Below are 26203 nucleotides of genomic sequence, written 5' to 3'. Positions count from 1 at the left end.
TTTAAAAAAAAAAATTTTGATGTTGTATTCATTTATAATATTATGATTTGAGATTATAAGAAAAAAATATAACATGATAAAATAATTTTTAACAAAAAACAAATCCGACTTCGAATGCACTAAAAAGTGTCAAATAATTTCTATTTCACTTATACCAATATTCTATTGGAGGCTACGTTACTGATGAAAAATTTGAAAACAATTTAAATGAAACTTTCGCATTCGTTCCTAAATTAACCTGGTACGCTGAAAGCAGATAATTGTCACTGGGTCACTGTGCCGGTCCCAACCATTCGACGAGGAAACACGTTTGGTAGAACAGCTGTTTTCATGGTCGGGCCAGTGAACTCACCTCATTTATTGCACTTAGGTATGAATAATAGGCGAGGTGTTTCCTCGTCGAATGGTTGGGACCGATACAGTGACCCAGTGGCAGTTATCTGCTTTCAGTGTAGTAGGTTAATTTAGAAACGAATGGGTAAGTTTCATTTAAATTGTTTTCAAATTTTTCATCATTAACGTAGCCTCCAATTCAAACGTTTATTAATTATTCCATTTCAAACATTTTTATTTGTTGTTTAGAATCCTTAGAACATCCTTTTTTACGTTATGACAGGCGACAAGAGATTAGGTTTCGTATTCGTGCTAAACAACGACTAAAAATGTTCTACCAGTTCAGTTTTTTTATTGTGCTATGCCAACGGGGTGCTGAGCCGTTCGTTCGCGACCTAAGTTAGGCCCGGTTTTCGTAGCCGACACTGCAGTCCCTGAGACCGCGCGTTATACACGCTCGGATTGGTTCGTGTTTTTTATTAATAACTCGAACACCAAGCCTTAACCAACATTTTGGCAAAGGAAAATGTTGTTTAGAATCACCTTAGCAATCATCCCTCTTCGGCTCTTCGAGGTAGTCGCGTGACACCCTGTATATCCTACTAAATATGAAAGGTTCATCGCGAACGATACATTCCTTGCAGAGTAACATGAAGGAATAGATTTTTTGCTATAACAATAGTTATTAACAAATTCCATAAATTTTTGCAAGTGGGATCATCGCGGATATAGCTCCTACTAAATGTGAAAGGTTTAATCGCAATCGATACATTCCCTACAGAGTAAACGCCAAAAGATATAAATAAAGTATTACGTTTTTTGCGATAAAAGTCGTTAGGAATTAAAAAATGCAACATTTTTTTGTGGGACCAATTGGGAGATATACTCTACAAAATGCAAAATTTTCGATCCGACTGGTCCATCCGTCTCGGAGTACATAATCGGTGAAAAATGTAAATCAAGCATTACGTTCTCTGCAAAAAAATCATTAACAATGAAACAATTCAAAATGTTTTTTAACGGGACCAATCGGGAGACATACTCTACAAGATGCAAAAGGTTTCGTTCCGATTGGTCCATCCGTCTCGGTGTAATCGGTGAACATACATAAAAAAAAAATTAAAGAAATAAATATACAGTGTGTCCCACCTTAAGAGTTATAAGTCCGTTATTCCGTAACTATTAATGATACCAAAAATTCTTGATATGGGAATTGCACGGTGAAAGGGGGCCTATGTTTTGGCCGAAGTGAAAAATCTTTAACATTATTAGTTTTCAAGATATAACGCTTACAAAGGGTATAGCCGGATAAGATGGTCAAAAGTGCGCCCAAACCAAATTCGACTTGCTATGAACCATTCGATAGGTGATCAAAATAAAACAGTATGTGTGAAGTTTCAACTCTGTATCTCATCTGGGAGGGTAATTACGGGTAAAAATGTAATCGCGAAGTTTTTGGCCAATTTCTCCTATTTAATGACATTCAAAAATTCTGAAAACAATCAGAGACATTTCTATTTGTGAGGCACATATTACAGAAGTTTTTCAGATTTTTAGATTGAAAACTAAAGACGTGAAAAATCAAAAACGTAAAAAAATGCTGAAAAATGGCGATTTTTTATTGAAGGAGATGAGGTCATGTTTTTTACAAGTAACAAATACAGTGTGATTCTCTCGCTATGCAAGACAAAAGTCGTGCCGTGCAATCGAACCCTGCTGTTTTTGCGGGTAAAGAGACCCAGGGGCCATACCGCCGCACAGTGGGACAAAACTGCTTTCGGCGATCAAAATTCTGTAACTTCGGTTCTATTGGAAATATTTGAATGAAATTTTGGGAAGTTTTGCCCACATTATGGTACATAAGTTGTATCAATATGAATCATATTGAACTACAGGGTGTCAAAATATTCACATATAAAGTATAACGCGTTCAATATCCTTCACTTGTTAGACATATTTTATGTCATTTAACAAAAATTTGACTCAAAACTGTTAATAACTATAATAAAAACGGATTTAATAATTAAAAAATGACAAGACATGTGTTATTATAATATATTTATTTATATTTATTATGATCTACAGTAAAAGCTGGATATATGCAACAAAAGTTTGGCTGGATATATGCAACATCGCTATCCCCTCCACTTGGGGGGATCCCCCTCAGCCGAACCGAACCGCTCGGCGAGGAAACCGTGTAATATGATCCGACCGTAATATCGGTGTGACTAATACTAATTGAACGATAAAACTTTTTTATTTTTAACTCTTTCTTAATGAAACTTTTACTAACGCATTTGTGAGATTTTTCTGATTAAGATGGTACCAAACACGATATGATTTGAATTATATTTATTTATTAAAATAATAATAAAACTGTACATATGTATAAGGCAGGCCGTACACCAAAGATACATCAAACACGCAACATGCAACATGCAACACGTTGCATGTTGTGTACGAACGTAGAATAGGTATCGCGGCACGGTACAAACGATTTGTACGAACGTAGAATAGGTAACGCGGCACGGTACAAACGATTTGTACGGACACAGAATCGGTACCAAGACTGGATATATGCAACGTTTAAATGCCCAGAATCGACACCTCGGCTGGATATATGCAACGTTTGAAACCCGAGCTGACACCGCAACCGGTTTTCATTTCCAATCGTCCTTTGCTTTTCGCCACTTTTAACATCAATTTTAGCAAGTAATTATAATTCAAACTATATCGTGTTTGGTACCACTTTAATCACAAAAATTTCACCAATGCGCTAGTACAAGTTTCATTAAAAAAAAGTCAAAAGTAAAAAAGTTTTTTGATTCAATTAGTATTAGTCACACCGATACGTTTCGGCTCTTTCCTTTGATCATCGGACCTCTCTCTTTCCGCCACTGTCTGTCCTTTTCTACGTTCACGCTTGGCTGCTCGTCGCGTGTAACCCGAGATTCGACACCTCGACTGGATATATGCAACGTCTGGGTCCCAATGTTTGTTGCATATATCCAGCTTTTACTGTATACCAAATCATTCGTGAAAATAGTTTCAACAATTATGAAAATTTATTATGGCATATTGCAAGGCCGAAATAAAGTTTTGGGTAACGAATATACACGTCGAATGCAGTTAACTGGATAATAATCGTATCTGGTACTGCTTTTCCATCATCGTGTGCTGCGGCCAAGATGGGTGTAATTTATTTAATATCGTCATTTTTTTGAGCAGTGGCAGGTTGGGGCAGCCGTTCTTTTCTGATTCTGATAGAGAAAGGTTCACTCTTTACTACAGTAATAATCACACCTTGCACAAGTGTGCACATTTTTTTAAAATCAAACGCAAAGTTGAGATTTTAGTTAAACGTATTTCGTTTCAATCAGATCCTATTATTTAAAAAGTTGTTAACATTTTAACTTATTTTATGCACTGAATAGAATCTATACTTATCTAGTAAACTTTGTAATTCATTTGAATTTTATCTTTCCGAGTAAAATTTATTAGAATCGTACATTGAAGTTATGGGTAATATTATCAGCGTTTCGTCTTGACGAATTTCTACTGACTTTGAGTGCGAACCACGGCAAAACGGAAAGAAATATGAAAAAACGGATTACACTACGTTAAACTACAGTTTATTCTCTATCGATGTATGTAATTAGTTTTTCAATTTTCGAATTCACGAAAATCGACTTTTGATCGCCGAAAGCCGTTTTGTCCCACTGTGCGCCGTGTCAGGTGATTCTTGATCGTGGGACAAACTTTACTATAAACCATTAGCTCAGTTTTTACAGAAACAAGGGGTCGAATTACATTTGATCGCTACAGGTGCTTCCCGGGCTAATGGGCAAGTAGAACGATACGTTTCCACAGTCACAAATCTTTTAACAGCAGAATTAAGTAAAATAGTAGAATGGCCGAACAAATGATCAAAAATCCAACATTCTTTAAACACAACAGTGCAAAAATCAACGGATTTTTCACCGACCCGGTTATTGTTTGGAGTTGAAAGGAGTGCAGGTCATGCAGCTGTTGCCGATGGACAGTTACCGGATTCAAGCGAGAAAATTGACGTAATTTGCGATAGAGAAATTGCGTACGAACGATGAAGAGTAAATGCGGTATTACAAAAAATATCAAATTTAACAAGAAGCGGAAAGATAATATAACGTATAATTTGGGGGACACCGTATTCATACGACCCGGTGATTCGCGCAGAGCAAAATTGGAAAAAAATTTATAGGCCCATACTCTATTACCAAAATTTTGCCAAACGACAGATACGAAATACTTGGTAAGAGTGGGAAACCGCAAGTTGCACCCAAAGATCGTCTGCGACCATGAAAGGGTGAATGGGTGGGAGACGGTGAAGAGGATGCTATTGAAGAGTGTCCTGATGAACCGTGTTAGCGATTGGATGTGATATGTATGCAGGATATGAACCGTTTGACCAAAGACTTCGAACTGTATCTTTACAATTGTTTTGTTGTCCATAATTTTTCAAGAATATATGTCTGTTGTATTTTGAATAGAATTTGAGTTTGACTTATTTCTTTTGTCTATGTTTGATATGGGTGAGATATGGGTGCGAGATATCGTTAGTGTCTTTGCGGACCGTGTTTTGGGTGAATGTAAGACTGACGACAGTAGGTTGTAATTGGTTACATAAAGCTGCAAGTGTCGTGTTTGAAAGACGTACGCTTGTGCTCGTTAAGAATCACGGTGATGCTTTACATCTGTGTCAGAGTTCGGGAATAACGCATGAAAGGCGACAACGTCGGGTACAGAATAGATTAACGTTATGGGTTCGAAGGAAACCTTTATCACGAGTGGCTACGTGGCCACGGACTTGATACAGTATTCTTCGGAGGACGACGTTTAAGAGGTACCTGAGTTGCGTGGAATAAAGGGCGTTATGATCTCGATGAAGTACTGTGATAAGAGTGTTTGACGGTAACGACAGCAGGGCACAGGTAATGTGTGGAGCTGTGGAGGTTACGACGTCAGAAAACACTGGTAATAGTTGCCACCTCACTTTCGTTTCTTATTCTGTATAATGACGTTAGATGTCACACCGTCAAATGACCAATTTCTCAATTATGTGTTTTCACGATTGCCCGATTCTTTCCAATGGCGCTTACATCGATTCGGAGCAGGCCTCAAAGGAGTCTGTGGATAAGCACCCGAAATTCGGAGGACACAAGCCAGGCATTTACGAAGCGGAGGTATAGATTTTTAATGATAGAGATGGCGCCTTTGATAGAGTAGGGCCTTTGAATATTGCCGAATTTAGAAAAAGACAGACAGCGGAAGACAAAGAGGTCCGAGAATCAAAGCAACCGAAAACAGCATATCGGTGAGACAATACTAATTTAACAATAAAACTTTTTTATTTTTTATTTTTGCTAAATCAAACTTTTACCAATGTAATTGTTAGGTTTTATTGATTAAAATAAGACTAAACACGATATAATTTGGACTATATGGACGAAAAAAAATTAACATTGGGGATGTTCCCTTGTACATAAAGTAAATATAGTCCAAATTATGTCGTGTTTGGTCTTGTTTCAATAAGAAAAATTTCACAAATACATTAGTAAAAGGTTCATTTGAAAAAGAAATAATAAATAAAAAAATTTTCTGGTTGCATTAATATTGTCTCACCGATATTGGAGCTTGGATTAGGTTACACTATTTGCTCGTCCAGCTTCGATGTTCCTCAAGGGGGATTCCTCCAAATGGTGGGGATGGTTACCGCAATTATGGGGATGGCAATTATCCAATGGATCTCACCGGGTCCTTATCCAACTTATACTGTACTTCAATGAAAAATGATGAAATGAAATTCGTGGACAAATCGTAATTTTGACATTCCCAACAGAACGTGCAAAGTAAAAAATCGTCACTTTGCAAAAGTTTTTCAGCAATGGAATATGAAATTCTTGGTTTTGATGCCATATTGTTTATTTATGAAATGATTTTATGTCATTTTTCAATGACACCAATCATTTCACTATTACGAAGAGTTTTAAATATAAAACGTTATTAGTTTCCCTAGGATATTATGCAGTTTTATTCGTTCCCATCCTCTGCTATAATTTTTTATTCATCTTAAACAAACTGATATTGTAAATACGCTGCACTTTTACTAAGAATTACACCGTACAATTTTTATTAGTTTACTGTCAAGTTAGAAGATACCTATCGAATATAGAACATCGAAAAATATCTAAGATCTTCGAAGAACATCGAAGAATATTGAAAAACATCAAAGAACATCGAAAATCGGACTATGCACTGTTCTGAAGCTCGTTTTCTCAATTTGCCTCACTGCGTGCCGTGCGAATGTTAACACGAGGTCTTTCGATAACACACAGAGTGGGAGAGAAATAACGCAACTATTCACCTCCCCTCTTCTTCCCTTGTTCGCGTCACACAGTTGCCTCTTTGGTTTCACGATCACTCATAAGGCTGGCTTTCAACCGATCAAGTAATACAGAGGCCGTGAAACGTTGCGGGGTGCTTCTTTTTTTCAAATTCTTCAAAACTTTCGATTACATTTAATACAATTCCGAAATCTATGACAAATGTGTTTAAAAAAGTCTATAGACTTACTGTGATCATTATAGTGGGTCTAATCGTATCATTGAGCCTAATTCTCATTTGCTATATTTACAAAGATGGAAACGTTCATCAAAGTGTGGATGATTTTTGTACTGATCAAGCTTTCGTATGCCGGAAAATCAGTGGAAATTTTAACATCCGTTGGACTGAGTCCTTTGGAAGATGACGATATTCTTCGTGTTCTATCGCACAACAAGAGCTCCCCTTCGAATAATTTCACGTTGGTTGAGCTAATTGGACATCTAAGAAACTATTCGATCGAATCACGGAAAGAGATGTGGAGGAGCGAAAGATACAAACACACTAATCCATTTTACGGTGAGTTTTAATGAGTACTACTCACACTACAGTGCAACGAGTAATCCGTAATTATGAGATAAAGCATCGTAAATCGGCATTATCACTTTAAGTTTCAAATTTCAATTGATTATCGTTACTGCGCAAAGCATAATATGTATAGATATCTACATACGTTATCTGAATTTCCGTAATTTTTCCTATTGTTTTAATTTATATAAATAAATATATATATACACATTGTTTTAATGTGTATGTTGCTTCAGGCAAAACAGCACATAGTCAAGTATACTTGTAACATTTAACCTGATCATACTGTATTTGTGATGTTTTTTCTGATTGATATATAAATATTTGTTTATTATATATGATCAGGATTCGTCGATGTCTGCATATATAAATGAATACAATTAATGCAATTTTGTATTAAAACATAACAATCAATGTATTTTCAAACATAATTATTTCATTTCAATGATTAATATGATTATCAACAAACGTCTGATAAGAATGAAAAAGAATTAAATTAGAACGTATTCGACCTTTGCTTTATTGCATATATATGTTTTGAAGAGAAAAAGGTGTTTAAACCTTCGCACGCCGAATGCCAAATAATTTTGATTCAGGTTAAATTAAATATCAGTTGCAAAAATTTTTAATTCTTAAATTTTAAAGTTCAAACTTAATAATTGTATTACACAAATTTCAAAATTCAAATGTATACATTTCAAAATTCAATTTACAAGTTTTAAAATTTAAATTTCAAAGTTTTAAATTTCAGAGTTCAAATTTCAATATTTAAAAATTACATAATTCAAATATTAGAACTTCAAAACTTCAAAACCTAAAATGACTCGGCTTTTAGAATGTGAGTTGAAATGATCTGGTATGACCCAGTTAATCGCCCAGTATTCGATAAATGAGAATTCATGAACTTTTACTAACCTAACGTATGATTTAGAGTTTAAATTGAATTTGAACCTTCGCACATGGGCTGCAGAATCATTTTGACTCAATGTAAGTTGTATGTACTCCTTTTGGTGTGTATATGCTTCATTATATTTAGATATATTTTAAACGAGTCATAGTGACCGTGTACTCGATTACCGCATCAGTCATAAAGTATTTCTTAACACACTTTTTTTCTATAGATTACACAGATGCTCTTATTTAAATCTTAAAATTTCTGAAATGTGAATTATATCGTTTTGCACATATATTGTTATATTTAGCATGATGATGCGAAATGTATACGAAACCTTGTACTGTGTCTAAACAAACAAAGAAATATTAACATTTTCAAATAACTAATTAATATTGAAATTGTTATTAGTATTATTCAGTGAAACTAGGAAGGAAAGATCATTTCAGATCTTGTAAATTACCTTTAATGTATTTGTTAATTTATTACATACCTATGTAACTTGTGCAACTTCGTAGCTACTTAGTTATGTCAGTCGCAAAGATTTTTTTACATAAACAAAATGTAGATCTATACAAAAGTAAGAGACAGAAAGAGAAAAATTGTTTGCCTATTTCTTCAATTGAACTGCTGAATCTCCAAAATAAAACAATAATTATGTTTTTCTTTTTTCATCGTAAGTAAAACTGATCTTGAAAAAATAAAACAAAGAAATTACTAGTTTAAACATTATTGTATATTTGTACCTTTCCTGTGTACCTAAATCCGAGAAGTTAATTTTAGAAATACATAATTTTTAAAGTTACGAAAGAAGTACACATAATTTCAGATTAAGAGTAATCAATTGCTTTAAAAGTCATTTAAATATTACTAAAATATTAATAGTCTTTTGAATATATACGGTTGTGCTAAGAAGATGATATCCTTTTTTTGCAAATTGCATTTGCAATTCGAATATGATATTATATTTTAATTTTTCTATAAAACAAATTATATAATGTTAAACATTGTCAACATTATATAAAATAATTATAATTCGTAATTATAAATGTTTGAAAAACACAAAAGTTTTGTAATACTATTTTATTTTGCAATTCAATACAACGAAACATTGCAACGGTACATTTACACTCATTAACAAAATGGAGGAAAGAACAACACGTATTCTGTTACTTAAATATTAAATACGTACTTAATCGTATTTTTTATCGTGCTCCAAAACTTTAGTCGGAGAAAACAAATGCATATAGAGCGATCGAATGACGGAAAAAGGCAGAGCTACTTTCGATATTTCGACAGACGTGCTACTGAAGTTTGATTTTCATTCATGCGCAATGTCTGCATATTGCATGTGATTTCGTTACTCATTGTATTGCACGTGCGTTGTGTGAACTAAGTAGGTAGACATGTAACGATAACATGAAACACTTTATAGACTGTTACGTTTGCTAGTTAGAAAGTGTTTACGGTGTCTCTTTTAATCGAAATTCCGACTATAAAAGAAAATCTGGATTACGAATTCGAACGGCATTACTTTCTTCGCATTTCAACACGCGTAACATTGGTAGGTATCATACTAAATTTTCATGCGCCTTAAGGGGGTAGACACGGCACGTGACCTCTCCGATTTGGGACGTCGGTATTACAGCTGTTTTTTCGTTGGGCCTGGTGGAGCCACTTGCGTGTTCTGTTACGAACTTGAAAGGTTTAATTCTCAGCTGGCGTGCGTGCAACACGATCTGGGAAGGCAACAGTGCCTCAAGTATTTTTACAAACCCATTCAAACGCTCATCTCGCCAGAGGCATCGCCACAATACGCCTGAATAACGAAAGCGAAACATTGGCGCGTGGTTAGAGTTAGATGTATGGTGATCATGCTATCCTTCTTTGAACCTAAATGATAGAATTGTCCCGCTCCGGTAAATTCCGACTGACTGAACGCGTGGATTTTATATAGCGCATCGTAGCACGCCTTGCTGCTAAAAAATATATGCCTAGTCTGAAGAACCGAAGGAACGTGCAATTTGAGAATTTTTTTAGATAAAGTTATTAGCTTCTTTAAATAAATGTTTTTTAATTCATAAAAGCATACAGGGTGCGTCACGCAATTGGGACGGATTATGTCTTGAATTTGGTAAGAGATAGGAAAAAGCTGTTCATGTAAAAGTTCAATGGTATGATAATGTTTATTTTTCTATGACTTCATTTTCTTCGTGAATGCAATGATGCACTAAAAAAATACAGATGCACTTTTTGTCTAAATGGAATTGCATTGTTTTTTTACTTGTGTCAACTCTTTGAAACATTCTGCATAAAAAAATAGTATTAGAACTAATAAATGGAGGGACCTCGGCTCCTTCTCTCCTTCTCACTATTACCTATTACCTATATATAACAGTACAATGTTTAAAAAACTAATATTTCGTGAGATATTTCATATTTTTCATAAGTTCAACTTTTACATCAATAGCTTTTTCCTATCTCTTACCAAATTTAAGATATAACTCGTCCCAATTGCGCGACGGTGCAAAATCCTCAAAAAGTGGCAAAAACTCGATGTTCATGGCAACGATATTTAAAAAAATTGATGTAGCAATATTAAAATACATTAATCGTAGATTACAATATAAGTTATAAAAAAAAATGACATTATAAACAACTGCATTATATGTTATTTTAGAAAAATGTTTCTTTCCGGTTTTTGTTGTTTTTGTTTTTAATCCTTCAAGTTTTTAAATATTATCGCATAGATATTATTTAATGCGATAAATGCTTTACTTTAAACGATTAAAATAAAGTTTTTTTGTTTATAATTAAGGTCTTTCAAATCCCACCTAAATTTCATTTTTCAGTTAAAAATAGACATAAATATGAACATTATAATCCAAAAAAAGTTTGCGAATTTTGCAACCTTCGTCACAGTGGTGCAAAATAAATCTCCAAAACGTGGCAAAAATTCCAAATATATTTCTAAATCAGATATTATGACATTTTATGACTTGTTGCGTAAAATAAAGTATATACATATGAAAAATTAATTAATGGAGAAGGGATAAACAATTTTTAAAAAATGATTTCTTCTCGTATTTTTTAAAAATAAACTAAATTATTTTATTATGATTTCATTGATCATCAGGTTCTTTGAAAAACTAAAGGACATCATTCGAATATTGTTTTAATTTTTTTGGTTTTAAAAATCGTAAACTGGATAAATATGGATCCGAAGAAATCAAAAGTTCGTGAAACACGTTTTCTAGATTCTGCAAACGAGAAAATTTTCTGGAGTTGAATTCCCTTAATCTCTTCAAGTCCTTATTTCTTGCTTCCTGGGCTTCTTCTCCAAGTTGGCCTATAGGTAGAATTGCTTGGGAAATTACTTGTGGACTATGAATCAATATCTTGTGAACTGTTGTACTCATATTGTACCATTCGTAAAGGTTCACGAATTTTTTGGCTGTATTCAAACAATATTGTTCAAAAGTTGGAACATCTATATGATATTAAAATTATATAGATTTATAAATTTTAAATTACTTTCATGAATTGGTTGAGACAATACTAAATCAATTTTATTAAAATCCTTTTCAGTAAGATTACATATATAACATATATTTAGTATAGATGAATTCCCTGTCATCGCGTTGCAAACCTTTCCGTCTACCATTGTTAATATTAACTGATGTGTTATATGTATTTTTCTGTCCTGTATAGTAATTTCTGTTGGATGTAATTATTCAATTTGGTTTTGAATGTTTGCAACTACTTCATTTATTAAATCTCTCGTTTCATGTATGAATTCAACATAAATGGGGCGGCAATATCTGGGTGAAGATGTTCGAATATTTTGCCATATAATTTTATCCTCTGTTGTGTTTTCAGAAACAGATGTAAGTTGTATTGGAACGAGAGATGACGCGAATATAGTACTATCAGATTTTGTGGGATTTTCAAATTTTTGTTTGTATTCGCTCATTCCGGATGCTCCATCACATCCCCACTTTGAGACCAATTTAAAATCACATTTTTCCTGATCAACACTTAATATAACTTCTTTTTGTACTAAACATAGACGATTTGCTGTGTGATCTAATAATTCCTGTAATGGTACTTCCGCTGTTGTTTCTGATATTGAAATGTTATTTGGATAACACATTTTTTTCGCCTCGATTAAAGATTCATACCTTGGGTATAAATTACAACCATGTTTTGTTGCAGTATTTCTTAGTACATTGTATTGTTCTTTGCTCAATTTTGCTTCAATTAATATTGATAAAGCCTCTGTGGGTGTGTACGGAATGTGAGGGTTTAAACTATCACAATACGCATTCTTGTATTGCTTCGCTTTATTTGGAGATGTGAACATAATATCTTTAATGATTTCAGCTTCACCTGCTTTCTTTTCGAATCTTAATTTCATTTGAGTTGCGTATGCCAACTCATCTGTAGAGTATTCTTTTCTTAGATGTTCAGTTCGCATCCTTTTGGTTCGATCACTCAAAGATAAAAAGTCTAGCGATGATGGCCGTCCAACAATACGCTAAACAAATTTTTCGTTATGTTTATACCAATAACTTTTTTTTTATATATTATGCAGATTTTATAAAGTAACTTACCGATTTCTTTTTGCCAACTTCCGAATTCAAGCTAATAGTATCGGCATTGTATGTCAATTGCACATGACCATCTAACCATTTTTTATTTTTTGCATTAAATCTATTTTTATTTCGATGAGATTCTTTCCATTTTGAATTAAATATTGAAACGAAACGACTAAGTTTTTTTTTGGTCTCATCCGATAACTCTTCAATACCTTTTTCATTTCTTAAGTGTTTAAACAGTTTCTCTACTGCATTCCCGTCACTAGAAATACCTCTTAAAACTTCAATTAGTTTCTTTCGGTATATAAATATGGAATTACTACTTGAACCTACGAAATAAAAATATTAAAAGGATAATAAAAATTATCCTCAATCTATAATATAACGCTGAAATTTACGTTCAGTTTTAACTGGAATGAAAAGAATTCGTAACCAAATTGATTTGGGATCCATATACTGTAACAATTTCTGAGCAACAATACTTACCGCACTGAGCACTATTCATGTTATAAAATTGAAAATTTCTTATAGGTATTTATTTAGCTTCACGGTCAACTAATGCACTGTTACAGATCGTATTGTTTTGGACTAATTGTTACTCGCAGAATGTTTGTTTCTAAGCAACCAATTTTGCGAATAATAACAAAAACAACGCAACAATGAAAAAAAAATGCAACGCATACCTACCAACAGGCATTCTATAACAGGAAACTTATTCACACAAAAATGTTATATATGCAATCTTACTACAAAGGATTTTAATAATATTGATTCGGTATTGTCCCAACCAAATTACGAAAGTTATTTAAAATTTGGATTGGCACCTCCCCATGCCTGGATTTGTTGTTTCGAATATTTGTTATGAGTATCATACAAATGGTGTATTGATGATCTATGAAATCATAATAAAATAATCTAATCTATTAAGAAAAAATATGGGAAGAAATCATTTTTTAAACTTATTCATCCTTTCCCCATTAATTAATTTTTTCCATGTATATACTTTATTTTATATAATATGTCATAAAATGTAATAATATCTAATTTAGAGACATTTTGGCGATTTTGCACCACTGCGACGCTTGTATTTCCAGAAACCTATAGTAACTTTGTTTTTCGAAACTAATAAAAAATACAATGGAGTGTTAGTCAATATTCTGAGTGAATGCAAATAATTTAAATAAATAACTTATGTAAACATTTGCAGAATTGCTGCAAAGAGGAGGTACCAACGATTCTCAACATTCAGAATGAGAAGGACAGCATAACTGTAATCCGTCTCACTCAGCGTTCGGGCATTGTTGCCTTTTTCACTTGCCTTCGCTGACACAGTTGAGTGACGTAACCAAGCTAACGCCTGATTTTGGCAACGATTCCAAATCGGCAACCTTCTTAGTTAGACGCCACCTTATAACTACTAGCTGAACTGAATTTGTCACGTGACTTGCTCTATCTTATCCAGATAATGGCGGAACTAGTCTGTGAGAATGCTTTTACGTGACTACACTTTTCGTCCTTATTTCGCAACAAATGAAGACAAAATAGATCTTAATTTGCAGGTAAGGGTTGTAGCTAGACCGCTGCACTCATGATTTCAATCACAGTACTCTTTTAGTGGCCTAAAAATGCTTCGATTCCGCGACTGCATTTTATCGATTTTTTCCTCTACTTTGGACGTTTATATTACTAAACATCAACATAATTCCACTGAAACATGAGTTGGCCGTACTGCATTGGACCTTCCTCTTTCGAATACGCCCTCACCCAGCCCCAAATCTTCTCATATAAGGACGAATAACAGATACCCGTAAACCCATGTTTAGGCCCATTTTTGCCGGTAAAGTCAACGCGCTACTATTACCCGTGTCTACCCCCTTAATCCACTTTACGATTGATTTCGTTTCGCAATATACGTAAATACATAGATATGCCATTATTACCAAGTAATGTTGAAATGTTATCGTGTTAATTGTGAAGATGAATGGAAGTTAGTGAAAAAGAATATAAGTATATAAGTCATAATTTAGTGATTTAGATTCACTTATAATTATTGTTTGAATTTCAAATCTAATACGTAATTTTGTGATTCAGGTCTATTCATCCTTGTTTGAACTTTATACTTAACCTAACCTTCAATCTAATTTTAAACAGCATCTATACTGCCTAATCTTCAAACAAAAATAATTGGATTCCAATGATAAAATTTGTCACTGACTGACTGACTGACCTATCATCAAAACCTTTTGGGTACTTTCCATTGACTTAAAAGCTTGAAATTTGGTACATAGGTCCACCATAACAAACAATCAAAGGAATAATTATCAAAGTTTGAAATTTTACACTTTAAAGGGGTTGTACTGAAAAAAAACATTATGAAATAGGTATGTAGGATGGAACATAGTAGCATAACATACATATCACAAAAAATTCAAAGAAAAATTGGAGATTCAATTTTCGAGTCTTATGCCCAAAATGGGATGAAAAAATAGTTAAAAAAAAAAAATTTCCAACAGTAATATCCACATAATCTAGATAAAGTTTACCCCATATTTTCACATTATGTTGCAAAAATAATCATAATTGGCATACTTGATAATTTATGAAATCTCAACAAAAATTGATGAAATCCCAACAAAAACATCCTGTAAACAGGAGCCAAGTTCTTATGGCCGTAAAAAGTTATGAGATCAAACTAAATACGGCCAAGTTCGTTAGCTTAGAAATAACGCTTGCAATACTGAAAAAGCTTTTGTGAAAATTAGGTTAAAAGAACGCTATTTAATTTTTGAGGAGTTACATGGAGGGATAAATTATTCAAACTTGGCCGTTACTTTTTAAACCAATGGCCATAAAAGGTGTTAGGCCATAGTGCAATTTGAAGCAAATAATAGAAAAATATTATTTTGAATAGCCCTATAATTGTAAATATGATATAATAATGAAAAATAGTATATCGAAAGATTCACAAATATAATTTGACAATTAATTCCTGTTATTCTTAATAATTACAGTTTCACTGTGTCTTGCAACAAACATGCTAACAATGTTCATTTTAATCTATTAATACTCAAATTGGTGCATAAGCCACATTTTATTGTGCTTTTTATAGTTAGAAATTTTATTCTTTCCTATTATATGATACGTATTATAAATTAATATTTTTAGATACATGTTTGCGTTAATGCGTTCGTTGCCATAACTAAAAAATAGGTTGATTACTTTGTACCGCGACACTTAAGCTAGACCACGGAACACGCGATATTGCGTGATCGGACAATCGAGCACGGGATATCGTGGAGAACATTTTGCGTTGATAATTAATCACGCGATATCACATGATGTATTTTTACTTACGACAGAATATATTGATTTGGTTATTTGAAAATTAATAGAGGTTAATCCTTTATAACTTTGATTAAATTCATTATATTAATTAATTAAAAAAAATATATGAATTTAAGTATTTCCTAAATAAATTTAAATTAAATGCATATTATATACATAATATTCAGCTCACTTTGTAAGATACATATATTGTACATATTATGTATGTATGCACGTATGTATGCATGTATGTATCCATGTATGTATGGATGCATGCATGCATGGAGTACGCAGGCACAGGAAACGTCGCGCAATGTTTAACGCGATTTAAAATACCTTTTATAGTAAACAGTTGCGTAATTATCGCCACTATGATGGTAAATGATAACCGCAAATATTCAAGTGTTAAAGTTTTAAACAACAGTTTCATTTCAACTGACTGTATCTTATGGCATTGTATAGATGATAATTTTATAGCCTCATGATGTCACAACAACACTCCAAACGTTCATTAAAGAATCACATTCCTCGCAGAATATTTTTCAATTTGCATAAATCAAAGAGAATGAATTAATTTTGAACGATTTGGAGTTTTCTAATGCCTTCCAAAAATAAATTAAGCGATATCATGCACTGTACCATTGACACTGAATTTCCGATGACGTGATATTACATACTCGAAATTCTATAAACGACACCAAGTGCTAATGCTAAATGTTCGTTTACGTGATATTGCGTTTATTAGCTCGTCAATGTTCAAACGTTGCAGCACATACTGAATTGTTAATGCTAGATGTTCTATCGCGCAATATCGCATACTCGTTCGTTAACATTAAAAACTAGATATCCAAATATGAATTTTGCATATAAAATAAACATCCACGTTGCACTTAACAATTTTTAAATCTTCTTGTTATATTAATAAAAAAATTATATTTTATAAATTATACGTACATCTTCGTTAATGCAACTTTATTCAAATGTATAATACAATTGATTTTTTTTAAAAATTATACTTAACCTTAGTTGAATATACATCTTTCAAAATAATTACATAATTAATAATTTAAATTGATTCATAGTTTAATAAGCTGTCCAAGACTAAGAATTTCAGCAACTATTTAAAATCCAGCACTGAAAGAAAATAATTTAATTATATCTATACATAAACGAGACAAGACGAATCAAGATAAAGATTTTAAATAATTTTATTATTCATGAATGAAGTAAGATTTGAGGAATTGGAAGGCAAGATAATTATCCAATTATTGAACTCTCAAATTAGTCCTGTAACCCTGACATTTACGGCTACAGATGTTAATAAGCAAAATTTGAAGAACAAATTACGCCAGAGTAACTACCAGGACTTTTTCTTTTTATCCGAGGGGAAAAAAATGCATTCCGCACACCGAGTCAAGATGTTATGTGACCCGGTAGTAGCGTGGGACTCCCGGTACAGTAAAAGCTGGATATATGCAGTAAAAGTTTGGCTGGATATATGCAACATCGCTATCCCCTCCACTTGGGGGATCCCCCTAAGCCGACCGAGCCGCTCGGCGAGGAAACCGTGTAATATGATCCGACCGTAATATCGGTGTGACTAATACTAATTGAACAATAAAACTTTTTTATTTTTAACTTTTTCTTAATGAAACTTTTACTAATGCATTTGTGAGATTTTTCTGATTAAAATGGTACCAAACACGATATGATTTGAATTATATTTAATTATTAAAATAATAATAAAACTGTAATAATAGCATAGTACTAAACTGGTCGATGGCTTCATAAACTTATTGTTGCCACGGTTCAGTTCAGAATATTTCTAAGTAGCGGAACTATTGACTGCAAATTAGGTGCTTTATGATGTTAGGAACAGCCCGTGATTTCCATGAAACCGGACAGTTTATTCCTATTGAAAATTAAAGTAATTTACAAGCTAACAGTAATAACAGAATGATAATAGAATAAATAAACAATATAGAATTGACATCTCGGCTACATATGTATAAGGCAGGCCGTGCACCAAAGATACATCAAACACGCAACATGCAAACGTGCAACACGTTGCATGTTGTGTACGAACGTAGAATAGGTATCGCGGCACGGTACAAACGATTTGTACGAACGTAGAATAGGTAACGCGGCACGGTACAAACGATTTGTACGGACACAGAATCGATACCAAGACTGGATATATGCAACGTTTAAATGCCCAGAATCGACACCTCGGCTGGATATATGCAACGTTTGAAACCCGAGCCGACACCGCAACCGGTTTTCATTTTCAATCGTCCTTTGCTTTTCGCCAACTTTTAACATCAATTTTAGCAAGTAATTATAATTCACACTATATCGTGTTTGGTACCACTTTAATCACAAAAATCTCACCAATGCGCTAGTACAAGTTTCATTAAAAAGAGTCAAAAATAAAAAAGTTTTTTGATTCAATTAGTATTAGTCACACCGATACGTTTCGGCTCTTTCCTTTGATCATCGGACCTCTCTCTTTCCGCCATTGTCTGTCCTTTTCTACGTTCACGCTTGGCTGCTCGTCGCGTGTAACCCGAGATTCCACACCTCGACTGGATATATGCAGCGTCTGGATCCCAATGTTTGTTGCATATATCCAGCTTTTACTGTATACCCACTAAAAACCCCCTCGTTCCTCGGTTGCTCCTGGCGTATAGAAAGACACCTCGGGACCGCCCTGTGGCATTACATCAAGGTTCCTCCAGAAATAAGAGGAGGAGGGATTTTTCTTCCTCCCTGTAGACATGCCTCTATCCGTGATGTTTCCACTGACTTACCCTTTTCTTACTGTGGGTGTCGCATCACCCCCTTAGACCTCAACGCACCGCGTTGTCGGCGAACTCCTCTGCGGGCAGTCCTATCCAGGTTTTCTCTTTCCCATTTCTCTTTGTCCGTTAAGGACTGTTTCAATAAAGCCTATCAGAACTCCTGCTGGGGTCTTTAGCGGTCATCACAAAATTTTCAGGTGTTACAACCACACCCATTTTTTGGGTAGCAATCTCCCTCTCTCTTCCAGCGAATACACGATGTTAATAAGTGTTCAGCGTGATCTGGTAATTTACCATTTCTGGTCCCCACCCGAGCCACTCTTTAATGCGAGGGATGATGCGGTGGGTCCAACGTCCTTTCAAACTGATATCTCACTCCGCCTGCCAGTGCGGAACAGACCACCCACTGTGTCATCGGTTGCATGACACTTGACGACCACGGTTTCTACAGCGGGGATGGTTGTGTTAGTTACGTCTTTATAGGCAAAATTCGATGTATTCTGCCGAAAGTTTTTAATTAATATCTCTGAAACTACTGGGTTGATGTGGATACAGTTTTATATTTGGGGTTTTCTCCCTCCCCCCTTTCGTCCCTTCAAAGCCCATGTCAATCGGCCACCGGGGCAATTTGGAACTACAGCTGAATTTTCTTTCAGGTAAATAAACATTTTTATCCACTGTCACGTTGCTACTGCAGTAGGCACAAATGAAAAACATGCAATATTCTGCACTACAGTATTGCCTCGAAATAAACAAGTGGTCTCTGCTTCGCTATCCCCTCTTCTTTGTTTGAAGTCACCCGCGAAGTGAGAGGTACGAGAAATGAGTGAGAGGTCTATGAAAGCGCGAAGCCGATGTTTAGGATAATAAATTGTCACGCTCGACTGAGCAGTGACATCGGTTAGTAGAAGAAGGATGGAATATATGTAAAAAATGCTTTCTATCCTTGTTCAAAAAATAACATCGCTGCTCGGTCGATTACTTTATGATTTGCCGCTACCTCGGATCTCTCACTAGTTTCTCGCGTTCTCTAACTTCCCGTTTCGAGAACAAAATCAAGCCGAATAGCAACCTGTTTCGAAATAAGCAACTGTTCGGTCCCGAGCCACTTGCTTATTTCGAGGCAATACTGTACTTCGCAACGTTTTCACGACGTTACTGATCTTCCTTTCCAACTTCAAATCGGACTGTTAGGTTGAGCGTCTGCGAAGTTTTTTTTTCGCTCTTTGTCCTTTTCTACGTTCGGCTATATTCAAAGGGTCGACTCGAGCCTCTCTCGTTTACTCTCGGTTACCGAGAATAACAGATTTATGATCACGAACCATGACCTATTTCCGATTGTTGAAAGAAACAAAGAGCGAAACAAACTTCGCAGACGCCCAAGCTAGCAGTCCCATTTGAAGGTGAAAACGTTACGAAGTAGTGCAGAATATTACATGTTTTTCATTTGTGCCCAGTGCAGTAGCAACTTGATAGTGAATAAAAATGTTTAATTACTTGAAAGAATCGGTCCCTTTCGGATCATGTTGTGAAATTCTGTAAAAAGTGAGAGTGACCATGCGATTGAGTGAGTTCAATGATCCCGTCTGGCGAACAGCTGTTTTTCGTAATGTGTTCCCTCCTCGAATGTTTAGGATCGGCACAATGGTCCAGTGACAGCAAACCATTTTCATTACAGCTGGGTCATTTACAGACGAATGGGTTAGTTTCATTTACATTCAATCCTTTTTCTTATTATTTGCAAACTTATTTTGATTTCCAAAACGTGTATTAGTTTTTCTCATTTTTTTTTCAAAAGTGACTACCAAGTATTTTTTTAAGCTCCTATTGTACAACAAATAAAAGTGTTGGATCACTTCGATTTATTCATTCTACATGAATAACGATTCATTACTTTATTCATCGTTCATGAGCAAACAATAATTCGATACTATTATTATTTTCTTTTTTTATTCATTATTCGATGAAACTTCTGCCCAATGAATCCTATGATACCGACGTAGTGCCGCTGCACTTGATCATGACCGCGGTTTGAACGCAGAGCATATCCAACAATTTCGCAGTTCAGCTCGCGCTATACCCGCGTTCTGATTGGACAGTGTTTTTCGTTAATAACTCGAAAACGAAGCCTCAACTAACATTTTTGTAAAGGAAAAAGTTATTTAGAATCACCTCAGCAATCATCTCTTCGCGGGATTCGACCTAATTTTGGGACACCCTGTATAGGAAACCCCTCCATACCTTCTATTTACTGCTTACATTCTGTTGGCAGAAGAAGGAAAATGGCAATAAAGTAAACTTAAAAGGCAATCAAAACGAAATTTTAGAAAAGGTTCTTTACTTGTGTCCTTCTGTCGCTATGCAATAAACAGATTATCCGTTTCTAGTAATGTCCAAATTTTTGGCACATTTCCTGGAACTCAACAAGTTGTATGATTTTATTACTTTCAAACCGATGACCGAACAATGGATCTCTTCCGCATCTCTTCAAGGTTAAACCTAACTTAATTAAAAAGGTGTCATTGGCCAAGAGTGATTACTAATATACTTCTCGAGATATAAATAGGGTCATTTAGTCATATACGAAGTCTGCTGGTATTGCATTGAGACTAGTGGTATACATAGACAATTGAACAAATTGGCGATCCGTACGACTCACCGCCCTGAAACGGGGGTACACCGCATCTTTTCTACCTCATTGTGACGCCAGTTTTCAATTCTCCATCTTTCTGAAGGGCTCATTTTGAACGGGAAGCTTCAAGGAATATGACGATATTTTTTCCAAATTTTAAGTCACTCTTGGCCTTCATCGAAAAAACGCAAAGAATAATTTGTTTACATTTTCCGCCAGCAGCTTCTATTAAGTATTTTGTTGTCATTTTTTGTTTGATGAAATGTTTCGAGCAAATTTCATAATAATTATTATCAATTTCCATACTTCAGAACACTTTTAGATATCGGAAAGCTATACAATACGAGGGTAGGCTGAAAAGTAATGCACACATACTTGTAGAACACGAACGAAATGACCTTCAGAAGCGCACCAGGTGGCATGTGGAAGTAACGTTCCCCCTTTATACGCATGCGCAGTTTGAAGGTCTTGCGTTCATCCAGTGTATTTTGAGCATCGGAAGTATGGAGACGTGTTCTAGTGCTATGTCAACGCGAGTTAAACAGCGTGTTGTTATCGAATTTTTAACTGCTGAAAAAGTGACGAACGATAAATTCTTCTCAGTACATAGAGACTCTAAAACACCTCTGACGTCGAGTTAAGGAGGGTTTGGAATTGGTTCAAACTTCAGGTTTTGCAGAGCCTCTTCAGTTGTGTGCGAGGTGTGTGGACGAACGTTGTCATGTTGCAAGATTATTGCCGCTAGGCTGCCTCTAACACGACGAACTCGACGTCGGAGTTATTTTAGAGTCTCTATGTACTGAGAAGAATTTATCGTTCGTCACTTTTTCAGCAGTTAAAAATTCGATAACAGCACGCTGTTTAACTTGCGTTGACATAGCACTAGAACACGTCTCCATACTTCTGCTGCTCAAAATACACTGGATGAACGCAAAGCCTTCGAACTGCGCATGCGTATAGAGGGGGAACATTACTTCAACATGCCACCTAGCGCGCTTCTGAAGGTCATTTGGCTCGTGTTCTATAAGCATGTGTGCATCACTTTTCAGCCTACCCTCGTAATTCACTCTGTACAAAATCACAAAAGTATGAGTTAGGATGGACTTCCGAAAAAGGGTCACCCCCGATTTGGATGAAACTTTTACTAAAGCTTATACCTGATTAGAGAATAAAATGCCTAAGAGGATTTTTGGCGACAAGACCTCGTTTGCCCCCCACCCCCTTCAAAGTTTGAAACGTTTTTATTGTATATCTCCAAAAATATTGATTTTAGAGGAAAAAGTTTCAAATAAAAAATAAAGCACTTAAAGAGCTCTACGAGAAAAGTTATACACATTTTTTTCGTAAAGTTATTATTTTTACTGTTATGACTCAAATTAACTTTATATAGGGATATATCGTGATACTTTACATTTATATTTGGATTAAATCTGGGCTCCGATTTAGTATATATATTTAGTATATATTTAGTCGGATAGCTTGGAGGATGAGGATCACAAATATGGTGATTCCAGGTGTCTAACAAGGGGAACTACCCAAGTGTTACACTTATTAATGAAACTTTGCCAGCTTGTAGAGCTCGTCGAGCTGAACACCCCTATACCCCCTTTTGGAAGCAGACGGCTAATTGTTTAAAAGATATTAACAATTACAGTTAGTTACACCTTACATTCTGAACTATGACAAACTCACACATACAACTCGCAATCTAGAGATCCACGGTTCAAATCTTTGGTTCCCAACATTTTTTTTTTTAATGATAATTTATCTCATTTTGAATAAGTATTACATAAAAATTATCATAAAAAAAAAAAAAAAAAAAAATTTGTTGGGAACCAAGGATTTGAACCGAGGACCTTTAGATTGCGAGTCGTATGTTACGCAATCTGAAGGTTCTCGGTTCAAATCCGTGGTTCCCAACAAATTTTTTTTTTATATGATAATTTTTATGTAATAGTTATTCAAAAAGAGACAAATTATCATTAAAAAAAAAAAATAATGTTGGGAACCAAGGATTTGAACCGTGGATCTCTAGATTGCGAGTTGTATGTGTGAGTTTGTCATAATTCAGAATGTAAGGAGTAACTAACTGCAATTGTTAATATCTTTTAAACAATTAGATGTCTGCCCCCAAAAGGGGGTATAGGCGTGTTCAGCTCGACGAGCTCTACAAACTGTCAAAGTTTTATTAATAAGTGAGTGTAATACTTGGGTAGTTCCCCTTGTAAGTCTTAAGGGCACAGACTCCTTGTGCCATGACCTGCATGCGTGCACTCACACAATCAACGGAAAGCATGCACGTATACGCCATGCGCGAGAGAGACACTCGATTTCGTAGATTCCATTTTTCGTCTCGATAATTGCATAAATGAAATTTTCGCGGGTACAGCACACACGGGTAGACTTCGCTACAGGTCGGTCTGGTCCGCTTGAACGCTAATAAACATCATACGTTGAGAAAAATGGAATTTTGGAAACTGTACGATTGAGACAGACGCTGTTGTAAGCAAACAACATGGCTGCCGAATGCTGCGTTCGGCTACATTTTAGCGAATATTGGACGATTTAATCGTTTTTTCACTGATAACAGAGCAGACCAACTTCCCTTGAACTAGCACAATATCACTGAAATTCGATTTTTCACAATTTATCACTTCTGGAAGACGTAAAATGGAATCTACGATTTGCACGCATCAGACGTCAAATAGACATAAGAATAGTTCAGTGATTCTCCGTCAGAGGCATTGATGGTATATTTGACCACGTTATCATCAGGGTCGATAAAAACACAGATCAATCGATAAATGTAAATTCTAATTTGACACCACAAATGGCTACGCGAATATAGCCACAAGTATGGCATAGTTGCCGTAACGTATTAAGACTTCTGTCACGCTGTTGCCACATCTGTTACAATTGCAACAGGCTCGAGCCGATTTTGATTCCTGCCAGACATAGAAAAGAATAGGGCGCTCGAGAGAGAAAGAGGTTCGAGAATGAAACAATACATGTACTAATGTGTGCAACCATCAAACTTTTTTGTTCATATTTATAATCATGTTTTTTTCATCAATTAAATTACAGATAGAATACTTGAAATGGTATGCCAGAAAAATGAATTATAAAACTTGCACCATATACAGTGAAAACTCGATAAATGTACATAATTATTGCCGGTCCACTCCGCAACTGTTATGGAATAGGAGAATCATTTTTCAAATTTGATTGCCTAGTCAGTAAACACTGATTAGAAAGAGTCAGTAGCTGAAGACGAAAGAGGGACTAAAACCGGGATTTATTGCCTTCATTTAAATGCCCCGTGTCAATGTGACCATACTAATGCACAGAATAAAGTTTTTTATTTTGTACTTTTTGTTAATAAAAATTTTACTATCATGTGGAGAAGATTTTTCTGATTAAAATGAAGCTAAACACAATATAAATCGGTCAACATTTAATAGCATAATATTGGGTTAAATGTTGTGCTTGTGAGTCTTTCTCTCTTTGTTTATCCTTCTTGCGCTATCCTTTTCTATGTTCGGAAACATCAAAGAACGGCGGATTCGTGGTGCTGGTAGGGGTAGAATGAATGAAATAATACACATAACGTAAGTACGCGGCCATAAGACTTATAGGAATGAAAACTACCTGACATAATAATTTCAAGAAGGGAATAAGAAATAAAGAAATGAATAATGAATTTTAATATAATTCTGTCACACTTAGACTGGGACACCCTGTATATGCAGGTACAATTATATTAAAATTCATTATTATATTTCAAATGAAAAAGATTTCAATAACACGTGGCTGGAGTGGCTGTCATGGGAATCGACGATGTAGACGGCGCGGAGAAAGAAGAGGCATTGTTTATATTTATTGATTATATTTCAATCGATAAATATTGTATATTATAGATCAATTTACATGTCTTTATTTTTCATTCCTTTCCTGAAATTATTAATGCCATATAGTTTTTATTCCTATAAGTCTTATAGTCGCGTACGTTATGTGTATTACAGAGTCTCATCGAATCTGTCGTAGCGTGTGACTATATTTACGCCGATCGGCCCTACGTTGTTTCATTCATGATACTCCTTCTCTTTCTCTCGCGCTGTCCTTTTCTATGTCCGCCAGGAATCAAAATCTCGCTCGGCTCGAGCAAATTCATTTTGCTAGATGGTCACAGATGCGGCAACACCGCGATAGAACTCTCAAATGATGTGACTTGGCAACTATGCCGCCTCACTTTCGTTTCTTATTCTGCATAATGACGTTAGATGTCACACCGTCAAATGTCGAATTTCTCAATTATGTGTTTTCACGATTGCTCGATTCTTTCCAATGGCGCTTACATCGATTCGGAGGAGGCCTCGAAGGAGTCTGTGCCCTTAAGGGGGCGGAGATATAGGGGTTGAAAGTTGCGATGAACTTGAATTTCACTTGGACGTACGAATTCATCCGCGGTTGTGTTCGTCCTCAAGTGACCATCGCTTTTCTAATATTATAGTTCTGGCCTGGCTACCGACCATATAACGAGTAAGCTTAAAATAAAAATTAACTAATTTTAATAATGTTGACATTCGCCTGCGTAGCCGGCCGCTGGGCGGCCGGGATATTAATGTGTCCTAACCTAACCATTTCTAATGGCGCTATAGTCGCAGCGGTGAATGCG

The 26203-nt window shown here is 35.1% G+C and overlaps 1 protein-coding gene across 1 annotated transcript in view; it reads left to right on the top strand.

Moving 5' to 3' along the window:
• The first annotated feature begins 6807 nt into the window (after positions 1-6807).
• LOC117601395 (nose resistant to fluoxetine protein 6) overlaps positions 6808-26203 on the top strand; it is a 97845-nt gene continuing 78449 nt past the window's right edge. The window contains exon 1 of the mRNA XM_034318076.2: positions 6808-7272. Coding sequence (XP_034173967.1) covers positions 7011-7272 — 262 coding nt within the window. The 5' untranslated portion in view covers positions 6808-7010. The remainder of the gene's footprint in view (positions 7273-26203) is intronic.

The sequence above is a fragment of the Osmia lignaria genome, chromosome 6 (genome assembly GCF_051020975.1).
Source record: "Osmia lignaria lignaria isolate PbOS001 chromosome 6, iyOsmLign1, whole genome shotgun sequence".
NCBI lineage: Eukaryota > Metazoa > Arthropoda > Insecta > Hymenoptera > Megachilidae > Osmia > Osmia lignaria.
This window is presented reverse-complemented; position numbering and strand designations above follow the sequence as displayed.